Consider the following 17,360-nt stretch of genomic DNA (forward strand, 5'->3'; position numbering starts at 1 on the left):
AAAAAAAAACACGCGGTAGGAGGTGTTTTGTGCCCCCCCTATTCTTATACACCCAGGTTCGTAGATTGTTTCTCTCTACCTGCGACCGACTCTATCAGCCTAGAATAGAAGACGTGCTCCGTACCTTCTAGCGCCTTTGCAAAGGCGCGTTGTTTTATAAGTGATACCCAAAGCATGTTGTGAGAAGCGGCCGCTGGGTTTCTATCAATGGGGGAAATAATATGGAGAGACTCAATTCCATCTAGGCTTAGCTGCTTACTGTGTTTCATTCTGCCTTGTCCTTGTCCCTGCCAAGAGCGGTGAAGGTGGGAACCTTGAAGCTAGGGTACATGTAGTGTACAATACCTGTTGAGGGAGGCTAGGCCAGGTTGGGCCGCCAAATCTGCAGCAGTCAAACCCCCCAGCACCTCCAGCACCCGGCGGGGAAGGTGCTGAACCCTCTGATGCCCCGTGCCTTTCGGCGCCCCTTTTGGCGCCCCTTTTGGCGCCCCTTTTGGCGCCCCTTTTGGCTCTGGCGCCATCAGGCTGGTTCGTTCCAGCCTCACCCAACCTTCGCACCTTCCTGAAATTACGTTGGGATTTGCCTCGACCAAGTCCATCAACAGCTACCGCCATATTTGCAATCATCAATCATCATCCTCGCTCCTCGCCCATCACCCTGTGCCGCCGCCTTTGCAAGCAACTTTCCCTCAGGTCCCGTCCTATCGACCTCACGGGCCTCGTTGTTTGTGGCCCGTGTCCCCCGCTAGAGAATCGCAGTCCCCAGCGCAACGGGTCACGGCACCGCCAACCCTGGGGAGCCATCCTCCCCATCCCTGCTGGCGACTGAGACCGCAATCATGCTCAGGGCTCTCTCTGCACGGAGTCCAAAGAGCCGACAACAATGTCGAGAATCCTACAAGTTGCAGCCATTGCTTTGCAGCTCGACGCACTGCGTGGAATAGATGATGCCCTCATTGCCCTGCTGGTGCTGCCCTGCTGGAGTGGATGCTTGATAAACCAGAGCCTAGAGTCCAGACCCGACCTCATGGATTGACGACGTCTCAGATGACCTGTGACCCTGGTAAGTATAGGCCAGCTGACAAGGGAAAACGATGGAGTGAAAATTCCTCAGGTGCCGAGCCGAGCCAACAATCCCGTCCTTGTCCCTTTGCCTGGAGGCTAGAGGGTTAACCGTACTTGCATCAACAACCTTTTTTCTTCTCCTTTTTTTTTTTTCTCCCTCTCTCTTTTCTCTTTCTTAGCACAGCTCTGTGCGTATCGAGGGCTGCTACGCTGCAGGGTTAGAGTCGAGCTCGATGCCAGGTTCTGGGACCACGACGGGTTCAGCTTTCCTGGGTACATGGCGCAGTACGTGGTGCAGTACTACTCCTCCGTACATGGGTGCAAGGCAGGCGTGTCGTGTCGTGTCGTGTCGTGTGGTCAGCCGAAACCGGCGAAACGGACAAAAACTGCCACTTTCGCGGAACTTCTGATGTACGGAGTAGCCTGTAGCCCTCTCTGTCCTTGGGTGGGTCATGAATCATGGTCAACTCGGCCGTACGAGATGAGATGTCCCTCGCGGCGGCACGGGCTCATCGGCACCTCTCGTAGAAAAGGGGCGTCAAATGTGCTGCAGCCGCTGCTGTCGCTGATGATGCTGTCTGTTCCTGGCCATTCTGTCTTCTGTCTCGTTCCAATGCTGGGTAGATCCCCAGGCGCAGGCGTCGTGTGTGCTCGCTCTCCTGCAAACTGCACCAGCCAAAGTCGATACCGACCAGACCACCAAGCCGATGGGAACCTCGTACGTAAAGCGGGAAGCTGCATCCCCATCTACAACCTCTCTGGCTTCCCAGATGCCGGGTGCGCTCTAGATCATGACTTGGTATCATATCGTCTTGGACGGCCTGTTACTCCGGACGGACTCCGTATACTATTTTCAGATGTCGCCGTGCTCCATCTCGGCAGAAGGGGGAACGGGAAAAAGCCAGGAAAACAAGAAACGACAAGGACGTCGTGCCCCCCCCCTGTTTTGCCGCAAGCCCTGCCTGCTATGTATGCTGCGGACACCTGATGGACACCGAACGTTGAAACACTGAGTACTCCGTAGAGTAGCATGAACCTGGGCAACGCAAAAAAAAAAGAGTCATGTCATGCACGGCCAGATGCGCCAAAGCATGCGGAATCCTCGCGCGGGCGAGAGAGGCACGTGGGACTTGGTGGAATAAAAAAAAAAGAAAAAAGAAAAAAAAAAAAAACACCACCCCCCGCGGGGAGAAGCACGTCATCAGTAAATTCAGATTTCAGCACGACCACGTCCAACAAAGGCACAATAACTGAAGCCGTCAAAATTCTTTTTTTTTTTTTTTTTGAACCTTGTTCATGCCATCAATTCCCGCTGGTCTGTCTATTCTAGCGCAACTCTCGTCAAGCGTTGCCGCCCACTTCGTACCCTGGACATCGCCAGGTCTTTCGCTCCCGCCCCGTGACGTGACCCGGGCGACACATTGGCAATAACTCTCCAAGCGAGGAAAAAGGAAAACAAACAGACGGGCCGGTCCCGCATCCCAGCTTTCTTATTTCGGCGTCCGCGTCAGTGACTTGGTCCGCGTTCATCGCGGCATGCGTCATCCACCATGGCTGCCTGGTAGAAACACACCCACCGGCATGGCATGATTAAAAGAAAATAGAAAAAATCAGGAACGACAAGAGAGGGGAGATTTGGGAAAAAGATTTTTTCCAAGGCAAAGCAAAATCCAATAATCGACAACGGGCATCGCAGACCCCGACTGAAATGCTTTGTATTCCTGCAAAACGTGGGTGATTGTAGACAAATGTCCCTCGCCACGTCGCAGCCCAGAAAAGAACGGCCGGGGAAAGCAAAAAGGAGAAAAAATGAAAATGAAAAGAAACCGGAAAAAGACGGGAGTGTGCAAGTCAAGCCACCCAAGTAGGTGCTTGGCAAACGGGTAGTAGGTAGTACATAGCAGCGGGAGAAAGGAAAAAAAAGGGGGGTAAGAAAGGGGAAAGCAAGCAGGCGAGGATATCAAGTACCCAGGCAGTAGTATCTGTACACAAAAGAGAGGGAGTAGAAGCCGTCTGAAGAAGAAGAAAAAAAGCATCCGGTCAGGACTCAGAGAACAGGTGGTGAGGCAGGTTGGTCCAAGTAGGGCCCTGTCGGAGCACCACCATGCCGACCCATTGCTCGGTACCTCTGGCAGCAGCGGTCTTTGCAGCCGCCTGCGCTGTCGAAACGCAAACGGATCCCGGTCCCGTCTTGCCCGTGGTCGTTATCCGCCGCGTCATGGCCGTCATGGCCAGTCCCGCGGGAAACATGGTGCTGGACAGCGAAGTCGGCTGGACGGTCACCTGCTTCAGCAGCACCCTCAAACAAAGTGGATGCGTCGACCTGAACAATGGCCTCGCTCTCCACGTCGAGGCGCCTGATACGGCAGTCATGGTAGCAGGTGCAAGGCTTGCCTGACCCGCGGTAGCGGCGGCCGCAGTACACGCAGCCCTTCATCCTGGCAAGGGGGGGTGTGTGTCTCTGGTACAACAAAAACAACAACAACAACAACAACAACAGGAGCACAACAGCGGCACAGCTCGCTCAAAACGGAAAGCCAGGGGGTGCTTGTTCCTCTTCTCGCGCCCACCCCACAGTCTCTGGAACCAAAGGAGGAGATGGTAAGGAGAAAGAGAGGCAGAGATGGGTTTTCAAGACAAAAGCGTAAGATGATGAAGATGAAGATGATGATGCGGTCGGTATCAAAGCCCTGCGACTGCTGCTGCTGTTCAAAGGGAAGAGAAAATCCCCTCGTTTGGAGACGATGCCCGCGGCCCTCTTTATACATCTGTCTCGTCGAGCAGCGAATCTCGCCTTCTGCTGTTGTTCACAACCCATTTCCTGTTCACTGGTCCTGGCGACCTTCTGGACTCCCCGGCCGACCAATAACGTCTGCATCTTGGCGAGCCAAGGAGACCAGACGCTCTGGCGGCCTCTGCGAGGTGAGTTGGTTGATTCTGCTCACAACTCTGGTCGACGATGAAGCTGTGAATTGGATTTGAACAAGATGGATCGGGAAAAAAGCTGGCTGCGGCATGATTGGGTTGTCAGGGGGAGGGCGGCGAGCCAGGACCTGCTTGAGTGGCACAAGCTGGGGGATAGCTGTAGGTGACTCAATCTTGGCTGTAAGGGAAAAGGCCGGCGAGCCAGGGCCTGCTTGCGTGGCACACACTGGGGAAAGCTGTAGCTGGCTCAACCATGGCTGTACATGTTTGTTCATTGCAGGCGTAGGGAGGGTCCCCCAGTGTTGTGAAGAAAGCACCAGGCAGAAGAGAGAGAGAGCGAGAGAGAGATAGAGAGAAAAGGGGCGGGGAGGGGGAGTCGCTTGTCGCTGTCGAGCGGTTGACGGTTTCTGGACCCCACAAACAGCCCTGCAGTCGTTGTGAAACCGTCCGCGACATGAAAGCCCAGTGATGGACGTTGGCGAAACTTTTCTTCATCATCATCATCTCTCTCTGAAAGCTGCTCGAAATTTCGGCATCAAGACGAGTGAATGACGTGGACTTTTCTGCCACGTCTACCCACCAGCCTTCATCTTTCGTAGCCGCTCTTCGGCCGCCCTCGCGCGTCGCTCTCTCTCCAGCCCCATCCTCATCTCCGGAGACAGTCCTCGCAACTCTTCCTCCCTCAGCTGTTCAGGAGACTTTGCCATGGACTTCAGGAGTGCGGTGCCCTTGGGCTTTTCCCCCACCTCCTGGGGAGGGGTCGCTTCGAGGCGTAGCCGCTCCTCCTCTGCCCTTCTCCTCTCAGCTTCCCTTCTTTCGCCTTCGGCCTTTTCCCGCTGGTCTCTTTGAAGAGACTCAGCCTTCGTCATGGCTGCTGGCACTCTTGCTCCGTCCCAGTCCCACCTGGCCTCTCCCAGTTCCGACCGGCCCACCCGGAAGGCATCGCGAGTGCCCCTGTCGCCCGCCAGCTCAAACGCCGTCTTGCCGTCGCCGTTCTCCACGGTCGGGTCCGCTCCGCCCTTGGTCAAAAGACCTAGAACAAGTGGTGCCGAGTTTTGCGAGGCGGCCAGGTGAAGGGGTCGGGGAGCGTGATGGTTTTGATCGCGGGGTTGGAACTCAAAGTCGGCGCTCAGGTTGTTGTTCTGGAGGTACGACAGTAGGGCGGGAACCTTGGATCGTCGAATAAACCCTTGAAGTTGCGAGGTGTGCAGCAAGGCAGTCTCTTCCTCCTCTGATAGTTGGGCCTTGGCCTGACTAGGTCTGCCAGACCTCGAGGGTGCCGGCTTCGACGGCTCCTCCTTGGCTTCCTTGACCTGGGGGGGTTGGACCTCCCTGACCTTGAGTCTGGTAAGTTCGACAAAGGACCTCATCAGCTCATTCTGCGTAGGGCGGCGCGTGCTGAAGGGGAATCCACGGAGTCTAATGTCCTTTGGTTGCAGGACCTGACCTTCGTACGGACCAAACAACGTTCTGCGATTCGCGTTGCCCGTGGCCCGAATGAACAGCAGCTCGGATGTATCCAGTAGACCTTTCCAGTCGCGAAGTAACGCGCGTACCTCGTCGACAAGAGCTTGCTCGTTGTATCGCCGCAGCGTAGAGCCGGCCGAGTGTGCAGCTCCCTTGGCATTGTCATTTGCAGACTGCGACCCACCTTGCTTCCTCCGCGTCGTGTATCTGTGGAAAGTCTTGTGAGCCAACACGGTAGCTTCTCGGTTCATGGCCGTATTGCCCTTGGAGGCTCTGGGAGCCAAGGAGACGACCATGGCCGCAAAATGCCCGCCCCCGATCATGCAGAGGAAAACGTGAGGTCCCTTGTAGGCGGCAAGGGGTCCAATGCCGCCGTCCTTGGCAGGTCTGGACGGCGAGACGGGCTCTAGCTGCTTCCTCCGCAGCACCTCGACAGCGTCCGATTCTCTCTGTTGCTCGTCCGTCAACAATGCGCTGTACATGCCGAAGCAGGAGTGTTCCGGCAAGAGTGGAGAATGAAACCAGATGAGCAGCGGCTTGGCGCGGCGGCGCCGCTCCGAGCCTGCATCCTCCGAGCCCTCCTTTTGAGCGCCGTGGTTCGGCGTGGCGCGTTTGTCCTGGTCAGCTAATCGGGCTTGTCTTTTCAAAAGTGTCGCCAATACGGAGTCTTGCTTCCCATGGTGGTTGTCGTTGTCGTTGTCGTTGTTGTCGTTGCCGTCGTCGTCATCATCATCATCATCATCCGAGTCTTCCGAAGCAGAGCCAGACAGGGATTCATCAAGGTCTCCGACGAGCTTCTCGAATTCCTGTTCAGAAACCGGCTTCTGGTTGCGCGTCTTCAGCTTCAGGTTGTAGTGGTGAAAATCCGACTTCAAGTGGCTGCGCTGGTCTGGCAGTGACGCGAAAGCCTGTCGGCACAGCGAACAAGCTAGCGAGCCAACGACGGTTTCCACGGGCGATGCATGGCGATCGAGGCCCTTGCCACTTGGCGATGGCGTTGCTTCTTCCGTCCCAAGGAGAGCGGTGCCTGAATCCTCCCTGGCAGTCAGGCTGTCCAGTACTTTGCTCGGAAGGTCGTAGACTGGCATTGATGCGTTTGTTAGCTCGTCTCGGCTTCTCATGACAAACAGCTGGCGCAGGACACGAGGCTGGAAAGTTACCATAGAGGGGTCGTCGCAGAACATCCTCGTCAACGGCCGCCGCCATGGTCAAGTCGATTGCTCAGGTCGATTTCTTCGTCGAGGGGAAGGGGAGCAGATGTCCTGGGGATGATGCTTTACGGCTGCCTGGCAGGGCTGGCTCGGACAGGCGGTTTTGGAAGAAAGGGCGGTTCACTTGTTTGAAAGAGCCAGCGAATATAAATAAATCGCTTTCGAGACGTCTGGTGCGAGTGAAACCCAGCCGAGTCAATCAACAAGCCTCTGAAAATCCATGCCCCACCATGGTCAGACTCGAAACAGCCTTGACGTGGTGATTGGACTTGGCCTGGGCTGGACTTATAATGGGCTGCTGAAAGGGGGGGGGGGGGGGTGGAGATGGCTTGGTCCGCCAGAAGTACTCCCTAGGTAGTTGGTCCGTCTCATCTTCCTTCCTTATTAATGTTCCTAGGCACGAGGCCGTGGACCAAGTCCCAAATCAAAAACTCCCAACTTCACAACCTGTTCTGTCACTGCCATCCAGGCCTTGTCTCTCTGCTCTGACTCGAGCCGTTACGAAACCACCACCATGACTCAGGTGCTACGATTATTCGTTCGTTCTGCCATCCACGGAGTACGTCACGTCCCGTGGGAACAAGGTCTTGGGGTCTTGGGGTGACATTGCCGAGTCCGCAGGCAGGTTCTTTGGGGCGTTGCACGTCCTTTATTGACTTGATTTTCAGCCATCGTGAATGGGCCACAGTCGGATTGATTGACTTTGCGTCGAAAAATCATCTCAGAATTTCCTGTACTCATTACTCTTGGCCAGACTTTTTTTTTAGTTCGAATGTCGCCGTCAGATGGCCCAGTTTCAAGGAAATTGTAGCAACTCTCGGCGTTGTCCTCGTCGCCCTTGGCTTCAAACCTCTGGGGTTGATTGATGGCTTTGAATCCGAGCAACCCATGAGTTGATTCATGGTCGCCGCTCAACATGCCGTCCATGACAAAGGTGCTGTCCCGGAGCCTCTCGCCAAAGTAGTTGCTGCCACAGGCACACAAACCGCTGCGTTGCTCCCATATACCGTGGTTTGCCTATTCCCAACATTGTAACCCAATCTGACATTGGCCGAAGAGCTCGACGTTCAGGCCCAACATGGCATTGAAAGATGCATTGAGCCAAAAGAATGGCCGGCACGGTCAGTGAGGTTGTTTATAGCTAAGCAGCCGATCCGCCCGCCTCGTTTGATCTTGTCTCTTGACGCGGTCGGGTTGCTTTCTGCACAACCCCGACTCCCATCCACATGTTTGCGTCTCGGGGATGTCGAAGCGACGGCGTCATGCTGTCACGATGAAGCTATTTCATCGTCGATTCATTTCTCCCAGGAATGGTGGGAGGAAAACGCACCCACAAGCACCAGGCCTGCCAAGCCAAGGGAACCACGGATCGACGATGCAAAGAATTCAATGTTGCCGCGGACGCCAGACTCTTTGTCGTGTCAACTGTACCTGCGTTTCTCCAGGCCTTTCTTTCTCGGCGGCTCTCGATCTGGATTCTGCACTATTTCCAGTACCTACCAGATCACTACTCACCCCTTGCGGTCCAAATCTGGGACTCTGAGCAAGCATGGGGGTAATGATATTGGGGGAAAATTCCTACAATATGTTTTTCTTTTTGCCCAATGGCGAGCGGTAGTGTACATCCATCTAATCGGAGTGAAGTTTTGATACACAGTACTCCGCACATTACTTTTATATTGTACGGTATTACCCAGGGAAACACTTCCAACCATAGAGGCCATTTTTTTTTATTTTGCTCCGTTTTTCAATCTATTATGCCTCACATTGGAAGAAATGACGAGCTCATGTCTAATAAGCATCAGGTAGGCAGGCATAAATAGGGACCGGGGGGAAAAGGGGGGGGGGGGGGGGATGAGGCCTTGGATGATGATCAAACCACAAACGTTTATGAGTTGACGGTTTCCTGAAGCGCTCATTGACCTACGGTCGACTACGGGCTCATGAAAACCCCAATCGCGACCCAGACAGGCCACTAAAGATGTTTGGTTCGCTTGCTGCATGCCATGCATTGCATCGTTGCCCTTTCTGGCATACCTTCGATTTACAATCCATTTGCTGGTTAGAAGCCTGTTTGCCTGCCTTTGCAACGCACGGCCAGCTGCAACTAGGTCCACAGACTTGGAATCCGCTTCGCTATCCCGCGGCTCGCACAGAGGGAACGGTTCACCTCCTTGAACTCATGCGGTGTCACCTGAAGGAAAGACGCTTTCGGCCATTTTGAGCGTTGGCAGCACACTAGTCATTCCGAGCTCGAGCAGTCATTAGCCATGGCATCTCACGCAAAGTCGCCGCTGGACGTGGGCCACTGCAACCACTCGACTCACCTGACGTAATAACAGCTCAGCCGGTATATCGACAGGGAGACGAGTTCGCGGTGGACATTGGCCCTATTCCGCCTATGTCTTGTTCGTCCTTGTGCCTGTCGCTGTGGGTGCTCAGTAAGGCTTCGAATACGAGTTTGGCTGTCCCGTCTATTTTGGCCAATTTGACATGATTCGCCAGAATGGATATGATGGGTCCCTTGTAGGCCTCCCTCAACTACATGGCATCGTACCAGAAGTATTTGGGCATGTGAGCAGTGTCGAGTGTCGTAACATCTGCTCGGGCACAGGATGGCACGTCGGGGTCGACTGAGACTGAAATCCCGGAAAACCGCAGACTCTGACGGGACCCTACAATTAGTGGCTGGTTTGTCGACAGCATCGTAGCCAGCTGGACCGTCTACGGGGGCAGCTATATCGATTCAAACGCAGGTTGGCGGATTCCCATCTGTTTGCTTTGCCATCATTACTGGCACCAGCAAGATATCCTTGGACGACCCGTCAAAACACAGCTGGCGCCAACACGGCGGTAGCTCTTGTATTTACTATCGGCATTGTCTTGTCCTTTGGCTGGACGGCCTGGCAGTCAATGTACATTGCGGAAGCCTTTGCCCACCTGGCCGAGGTATTCGCAAGCACCGCATCCGGTCAAGAAGAGCTTGGAGAAGAGAAGCGTGCAAACTGTCATGAACACTTTTGTGTTGTAGCAGACAGCAAGGAGGCTGAGCAGCGTGTCTGACCGTGGTCTGCGTGTTTCGGATGGCTTGATCGTCGTACGATAAGTCGCAATGGATGATATGTTCATGGTATGCCTGTCTTGTTGATGGTTATTAGCTATTCGTCATTGCATCAGTCATTATCATTTCCCTCCATCCATTTCAAGTCCCGTAGTCTCCCAACGCTTACCTTACCAACCTGTAGGTACCTGGAATGTACCCAGCTCTCCCCTGGAAAGAAGTCGAGGCGCTACTTCTCCTTCGGGCCGACTGGCGGCGCCACTTGGTAGCAGTGGGGACCAACCTCGGGAGTCGGGACCACCTGCGCCTGCGGGTCGCGGCTTCCGTTTCGGGTCCGTTGCGCACCTGCTGGTCGGCATCCCTGAAGCCGAAACCGGCCCGCTTGCTGCTTTTCTGGCCCTTGAAAAAACCCCGGCCCCGCTTGGGTCGAGAAGCTTTGTTGACTTGGGCCACCCATCCAAACTCCTAGGACCGCAACCAGCATCAACATGATTCTTTCATCGGAAGCAGCTGAGAACCTCTCACGCTGTAGGAAATCATCGCTCCCGTGACTGTTCTTCGGCCGTGCGCACAAGGACCAGAGGCTAGCTCCTAGGGCGCTTCCCATGGTCGATTCCTTCCTTAGTCGTGACAGTCAATGCGACCCTTGAGCCGCGGCAAGACTGATTTGGTGCTTGATGGGGATTTGCGACTCGAAGAAGCTCTTCATGAGCTAAGTTATGCTCTGGTATTAAGCCGCCGCCGCCGCCGCCGCCGCCGCGAGCCGAGGCACGACAAAGCGACCGGTCTGGAGAATGCGGTCTTGGATCCGATGCGCACTTTCACCATGAAATGTGTACTGCCATGGCATGTATTTCCTTTGCTCCGGCACGAATTCACGTCTATTTCCGAGCTGAAGCAATCCCGTTCTTCACTACCCATCAAGGACGCTACAACTTATCCCTACGTCACGCCCAAAGAGGTTGACTCCATCCTCGAATCCTTGGAGCAAAATGTGTCTCACCACGTCACTGGAACAGATGCAGCGGACGAGAGCCCTCATAAAATCTGGAGAGATCCCCGAGAGCAACCTGGACGCCCATGCTTGGCAATGTTGACCATGGCGCTCGGATGCGCCAGCCGAGTGACTACCAGCATCGAGGAAACTGCAAGAATTTCGTACCAGGACGGCAGCTGGAGAAACTCAAGACGACAGATGGGAAAACAGTCTACTTTGACGTTGCGCTGAAATAAAAAAGCCTGTGCGGCACATCTGGGGGGTAGCTTCATTGTCAGCACAGTACTTCTTCCTCGTCAGTGTAGGAACCAACGGACGAGCGTCACTGGTTCAGACCACCAGTCTGTACTTTGCTTCATTTTCTGGCGTGCATCAGCATAAGGCGGTTACTAAGCTGGGCACACCAACTCCGCTACTTACGTGGCACGGGGGCCGCGCTCGATACTGTTCGCTTTCCGAACATTTGTTGCGGAGCTTGGCCATCAACTGGATGAGTGGCGCAACTTCCTTCCAGCTTCGTTTGCGTTTACCGTGGGTATGCAGCCGGCGACGAGTGCATCTTTTCCCCAGACCGTCTTTGTTGATACTTGGATCTGGCTCGTTATCGTGATACTCTTGTCCTGTCCTTTGCCCTCGTCATCAAGCAGCAAATCGGGGGTGGAGCAGAGAGCCCCTAGCGACGAGCAGAGCATGCGAATCATCCCAACAGGCGGGAAATACCATGAGGGAGGCGTATCTTTCCGAGCCCGCGATACGGATTCGGAGTTGCTACGAGGCCTAGCGAGTCGTCAGCGAGTTATACGGGAGTAGCTCTTGTCGTCGATCGGTCGTTTAGCCTGGCGATGGCAAGACCTGATGAATCGCGAGGTGCGTGGCCATGAAAACCGGCCATTGATTGACGAAACCCATGCCCAGAGGGGTACGATGCGAGGAAAAGCCATGGGAGATGTCTTTTGGTCTTTTGGCCTGGAGTGTTTTTGTGCTCGCACCAATGGGAAGCGAGTGCTTGTTCCCTGGGCAGGGGGCAATAACACCAACCGCGTGATACGAGATGGAAGTTCAAGCGTGCCGCTGAAGTTGTCACGGAGGAAATTTCAACAGCGAATATGTGTTATTTCGCGCCTGCTTTTGCTCTATAAACTTGGGACACCACAGGATAAAGATGTAAGGGGGAAAAAGGAAAAAAGACAACGAAAAAGAATGAATCAACGCGCGTGGAAAGGCGAAAAGGCGAAAAGGCGTTAGCAAAAAGCACACGTGTCGTGGCTACTCAAGCAGGACCATACCATATTCCAGCAGGGCCAACACCAGTCACGAGACGTCTGGTGTTCGATTTTACGCGGCCAGGCAAGCAGGCGTTTCTTCCTTGTTCTATTAGCCCCTCCGCCCGAGTCGTGCGACTGCCAGACATTATTATCCCTATCTTTTTGCGACAGCACATCTACGCGGACACACGCGTACGCGCTCATCCCAACCCCCAAACACCAACAACTGGCCGGCCACGACCTAATGCGTCCCAGCGACACCACCGGCAAAGGGCCCCAGGGCCACGCGCGGCACGGCTGCATAGCTGCTGCCGCTGCCGCTGCCGCTGCCGCCTTGCTGTCTTCCCACGGAGCAGCTCCCCCTTGCTCCGTACGAACGCGAATAGCCACGGGTTGGCCCGTGGCCCCTACTTTGTCCGCTCTGGGACTGATGCCAGCCTCTACCGTTGTGTCCGTTCCCGTCGGCGCGCGCATCCTGGCTGGTCGTGTAGTTGGCTCTCCGGGCTGATCCGTTGGTGTGTTGGGGACGCGCCGGCCCCGTCGCCCGTGTGTCACAAGCCGCTGCTCCTCCGTTCTCACTTGCGGCTCCGTCGCTAGAGGTCCCCGATCTGTTGCCCTGTCGCGCCTGGCCGGGGCTGCCGTTGGCTGCCACCCCCCAATCTCCCTCTCGATGCTGGCCACGTCTTCTGTTGAATGGCCGGCGTGCTGCCCTTGGCTTGTGGTCCACGTTGAACTCAATCTTCTTGACCGGATCAGTTGCCATGATATTGTGAGACAGACCATACTTTTCCAAGTCAGCCTCGTCGGTGGTCCAAACTTGGAAAACATTCTCGAGCTTCTCGACCCGACGCAACTCTTTCACCCACATTCGGACGTACGTCCCTTCCTTGTCGTAACTGAACGATTGCTTCACCGGGTTGAACGTGCGGGCGTCTCCGCGCGGGTCGTTGCCGACCCCTGCCACGTACTGCCAGTTGGCCCAGTTGGAAGACACGTCGTAGTCTGTGAGCAGCATCTCATACCATTCGGCACCGTATCGCCAGTCAATCCCAAGGTGTTTGGACAGGAAGCTGGCAACATTCTGTCGGGCTCTGTTGGACGTGTGTCCCGTGAGGAACAGTTCGCGCTGAGACGCGTCTATGATGCCCATCCCGGTAGTTCCATCCTTGAATCGCTCGAGAAGCCTCGCTACTTGCCTGGGGCACGGCTCTTGGTCCGGAGAGGCCGCAGTGTCGCTTGGCGAGGCCCACTTCTTCTCGTACGACTTGCCCTGTCGAAATCCCGACAGTCGGAAAAGATTGCGTCCAAACTTGGCTGTGCACAACCTCATGTAGTCACGCCACAAGAGCTCGAATCTTATTCCTTTGGTGCCCTCATTTTCCCCCTCGCCGTACCCAGCTGCTTCCTGAAACTCCGGCTTGATTCCGTCTTCCAGCTTGACGAGCTCTTCATGTACCTGCCTAGCTGTGAGACAGCCCAACGCTAGGTAGCCTGACAACTTTGTGCTGTAATCATTGCCGACAAGCCCATTGCGAGTCTCCTTGTACGAGGTCAGGGCGCCGGATTTTGCCAAGTGAACGAGTCGCTCCCAGGCTGCCGTCTCCCCCCCTTGCAAAGAGTGGCCGGCTTCCCCGCGCTCAGGAAGTGACGGTGGGTGCTGAAGAGAGATGTCTAGCGGCTTCAACAACATGGCTCTCAGATGGTCCAGAGATGAGACTGTAGTGAAAGGGTGCAGTTGCGGTGGTATTGAAGATTCCGACGGGAATGTCGGAAGTGACGACTTGCCAGGCCGTGGCAAAACCCTTCGTGGTTTTCCTCTCAATGGCTCCTGCGATTTCCTATACGTCGTGAAGACGTCGGGCAAGTCTTCAGGGCCCGCGAGGCCTGTGTCGCGACTAAAAAAGAGCAAGGCGTGAGCTGGGCTTGCCCGCTGCCGCCGGTGCATGTGATGGACGGGGTGGAATGGTTGGGAATGATGTAGTACTCACTCGTCAACAAAGTATTTCTCGTCCTTCCATATCTTGAAGTCAATATCTCGTTCGCAGCATAGCGATGCAAGTTCCTTTTGTTCCTCGACTTCTTCCCACGATAACTCTTCAGTCATCCAAATGCTGTTGACGGCGGTGGCGGTGGATTTCAACTCCTTCACCAAATTGTCCAAAACTTCTCTGGACTTTCCCACACGGATGACCAAGCCGCTTCCCAATTCTTCCAAGCTGTCCTTCAGGTTCCATACAGCTTCGCTGATGAACTTGGCACGATGAGGGCCGCAGCGCCAGAATTTGCCAACTTGGCTCCTAGCCGGAGGATACGGCGACGTCTCCCCATCCTTCAAGAAGCCCGATATCTCGATTTGGTGGGCCGGGAATACATATATTGGCAACATGTGTGTGAAGCCATGGTCACTTCCAGTGGCCAGATGGTGAAGAATGGGATTATCAGCAACTCTTAGGTCACGCCTCAAGAGGTATACCAGAAGCTTGCTTCCAGGCATTGTTCAAGAGTGATTGCCGAGAGTATATGTGCCGGCTTGTAAGATTCGCTGGGGACGAGGAACTCGCGGTTTATCAGAGGAAACGGGTGGAACAGGAGATACCGAGCAGTTTGGTTCGCGTTCACAGTCCGTTATGTCCAACAAGAATCGTATGAGGAAAGGAATGGACAAGGGTATAGTAAGACCCGAGTAGGCGAACGGCAAGCCAGTAGCGGCCAAGGCTTTCAAAGCAGATAGTAAAGAACCGGGCCGCGACGGGGAAAAGGGGGTGGTGAGATGAATTGGTGGTTCGGAGAGTTTGTGAGCCACGCGATCCAAGATGCGGTGATGCATATGCCGATATCAGAAGCCCTGTCAATGACAGGTTGTGGAGCAGTCTCACAAGACAGGGCTCAGAATGCAGGATTGTGATGACTCAAAGAGGGCTGATTGCAGGGCATTGGGAAAAGAGAGAGCAATCGGATGGCAGAAGATATCAGACGGATCTTGCCTGCAAGGAGGTGGCGAGGTATCGGCGGCAACAAGAGACGGGTCAATCCACCAAGAACGGGAGTGATGATGCTACTGGTCACGCTTTGTCTGATTTGGAGCCACCAGCTCCAGAACTTTTGGGGCCGTCTAGAATCTGGAAGATTCTCTTGTAGAAAATATGATGGGGACGGCGTTGGTAACTTGGTATGGTCTCCTTATGTGATGGGCCGCGGAATGCAACTGCAGTGCTTTGTGCTGCAGTCACATTGGGGTAGTATAGTAATGGCAAGGAGGTTTATGTTGAAACAGCCGAGCATCCCTGGCAGGAAAAGAGGGCAAGCTGGAGTTGTGTTGGCTTGAGAACGAAGATGGAGGAGTAGCTGCTGATTGGCAGGGCAGGCGAAGACGGAGCCGGTGGATTCGGCCTACCGAAGGCGTCAACATCGACCAAGACACATGAAAGGAAAGGAAGGATGTTTGGGAATCATCTCTGATCAATGCCGTAACGTTTGGTCCATGGCTACGGGGATGGCTGCCGACAGCTGGTTGCATGTGGCCATGTAGCCGTGGGGTGGCGCAAACTAGTACGAGCAAGGGACCAAGAATCAACTTGCATTGGCCAATAGATGCTCGGTAGATGGTGGTGACGTCGGGTTGAAGGTAGCAAGCATCATGACTTTGGTGATTAGTGGCGGCTTTTTACGGAGTTTAGAGCACATGGTTGGTTTGTCGTCCGATTTCAGCCAGCTGCCCTGGCTCAGCTGGGTGAGTAGTCTGTACGGAGATCGGGGAGCCGATAATAGCTGCCGCCTCCACATGATCCAGATCGGGGCCATCGGGGCCCAGCCATGGGGTCTTGACTTCTCGACTCTGGACTCGAGCTAAGCCAAAGATAAATCAGGGTCGGGCCTCGGGGGGGGGGTGTCGATGAGGTATGAGATGAAGGACGGGGGCGTGGAGGTGGCTGGGTGGCTTGGGACGGGGTTGCCACGGCGGTGTGCGGCAGTGTACTCCGTACGGTCGGTCTTTGTTTGCCCACCACACATTCTGGCGCAAAGTCGGCAGTGAGGGGTCGTAATCTCGGTGAATAAACTCATTGACTGTTGCATGAGGAAGCCAAAAGGGTTAGTGGGGACAGGGCGGATGACGAGGAGAGAAGAAAGAAGTACAGTACGGACTACTCCGTAGAGGGTCTGGACTCTGGAGCGAGGAGATTTGCTTCTGCAAGGCGCTGAGACCAATCCGACTTACTATCCTCCGTACGGAGTACTTTGATTAGCTCGAAGACTTGGCCGATCCGGCAGATCCGCCGGGCAGTGGCAGGGTAAGGAACCAGGCCAGGCCAGGCCGGGAAGAAAGAGACGTTGACATGATTATTGAGCCTTGATCTCATCACGTTGCAGTGGCAAACCTGGCGGAGCGAGGTGGTTGCTTTGGCTGGGAATAATCATACATCCTTCCTTCCTTTCTTTCCTTGAAAGTTGACTTGACGGAGTACTGGGTACCTAGGCACCTAGGCAGGTACGTAGATCAACCAGCACGTGCACGTGATTGGGAAAGCCAAGCCCAAGCCAAGTTGTACCCGAGTCGGGTGCCCTGTTCTTCTCCTTGATGGCTACCAGCAGCAGCAGAGCCATCTTTCGCCCCTTCAATGTCTCCTTCTATATCCAATTGACGGTCAACTCTCCAAGTCAAGGGTCTTTCGCGTGAGAGAAACGATATTGTTGCTTCAGCCATGACAGGGGATCAGCCCATTTTCTCCCTGTTGGAACTATTTAACGCCAGAGTTGACTCGCGGGACTGAGATGGTAGGTTGGAACAGGGGTCCGCAGCTATCGACGATGCCAACTCCTATTGCGCCCGTCACGCGAATCGAACCAAAGCCGATCTCTGGTGCCGTTCAGCAAACCGCTGAATATGCTCGTATTCCATTTGCAATTTTCGGGGTCTGTCTCCAGAGGGAGATGGACTAGTGGTCACGAATTCGGACAATATCCCAGTAAATATGAAGCATTTCTATCCAAGACCAGAGTCAAACCAACACGGTCATTCCAAACGGAACGATGGGTAATTCCAGGTCCAGGCGCGTAGCCAGAGCGGACTCGTTGTCAATACCTGAGCCATCTGCTGTGCAACGTTTATACAAAAAGCAGTCAACATGAAAACGTGCAGCCTCGCACGTCGTCGTACGGTTGCGACACTTGCCGTTTGAGAATCTGCGCTCGCGTCTTTAAAAGACGGACGAACCGCTAGCCGAGTGGTCGGAGTGTGCAACCACCTTGCCTCAAGATATATATGACATTTTTATCGTCCACCGTCTCGACCTTGCCGAGCGAATTGCTCCAACTACCTACGTTGCCGGAAAAAGAGATCTGCTTGAGTGACTGCAGCGTGTATGTGATTT

The 17,360-nt window shown here is 54.7% G+C and overlaps 5 protein-coding genes across 5 annotated transcripts; 2 read left to right on the forward strand and 3 right to left on the reverse strand.

Moving 5' to 3' along the window:
- Positions 1 to 3,169: 3,169 nt before the first annotated feature.
- Positions 3,170 to 3,934, forward strand: UV8b_04081 (uncharacterized protein; the record flags this gene model as incomplete). The annotated part of the gene is made up of 3 exons (XM_043141579.1): positions 3,170 to 3,439; positions 3,566 to 3,666; positions 3,781 to 3,934. 3 exons carry the CDS (start codon positions 3,170 to 3,172, stop codon positions 3,932 to 3,934), a joined length of 525 nt encoding a protein of 174 aa, XP_042997513.1.
- A 628-nt stretch (positions 3,935 to 4,562) lies between these two features.
- On the reverse strand, positions 4,563 to 6,663 carry UV8b_04082 (uncharacterized protein; the record flags this gene model as incomplete). Its single annotated transcript, XM_043141580.1, has 2 exons — positions 4,563 to 6,538; positions 6,618 to 6,663. The coding sequence occupies 2 exons, from the start codon at positions 6,661 to 6,663 to the stop codon at positions 4,563 to 4,565; spliced, it is 2,022 nt and encodes a 673-aa protein (XP_042997514.1).
- A 3,295-nt stretch (positions 6,664 to 9,958) lies between these two features.
- UV8b_04083 (uncharacterized protein) lies at positions 9,959 to 10,336 on the reverse strand (the record flags this gene model as incomplete). The annotated part of the gene is made up of 1 exon (XM_043141581.1): positions 9,959 to 10,336. One exon carries the CDS (start codon positions 10,334 to 10,336, stop codon positions 9,959 to 9,961), a length of 378 nt encoding a protein of 125 aa, XP_042997515.1.
- A 30-nt stretch (positions 10,337 to 10,366) lies between these two features.
- Positions 10,367 to 10,957, forward strand: UV8b_04084 (uncharacterized protein; the record flags this gene model as incomplete). The annotated part of the gene is made up of 1 exon (XM_043141582.1): positions 10,367 to 10,957. One exon carries the CDS (start codon positions 10,367 to 10,369, stop codon positions 10,955 to 10,957), a length of 591 nt encoding a protein of 196 aa, XP_042997516.1.
- Positions 10,958 to 12,232: 1,275 nt separating this feature from the next.
- Positions 12,233 to 14,485, reverse strand: UV8b_04085 (uncharacterized protein; the record flags this gene model as incomplete). The annotated part of the gene is made up of 2 exons (XM_043141583.1): positions 12,233 to 13,886; positions 13,980 to 14,485. 2 exons carry the CDS (start codon positions 14,483 to 14,485, stop codon positions 12,233 to 12,235), a joined length of 2,160 nt encoding a protein of 719 aa, XP_042997517.1.
- Positions 14,486 to 17,360: the final 2,875 nt, after the last annotated feature.

This window comes from Ustilaginoidea virens, chromosome 3 (assembly GCF_000687475.1).
Source record: "Ustilaginoidea virens chromosome 3, complete sequence".
Classification (NCBI taxonomy): Eukaryota; Fungi; Ascomycota; class Sordariomycetes; order Hypocreales; family Clavicipitaceae; genus Ustilaginoidea; species Ustilaginoidea virens.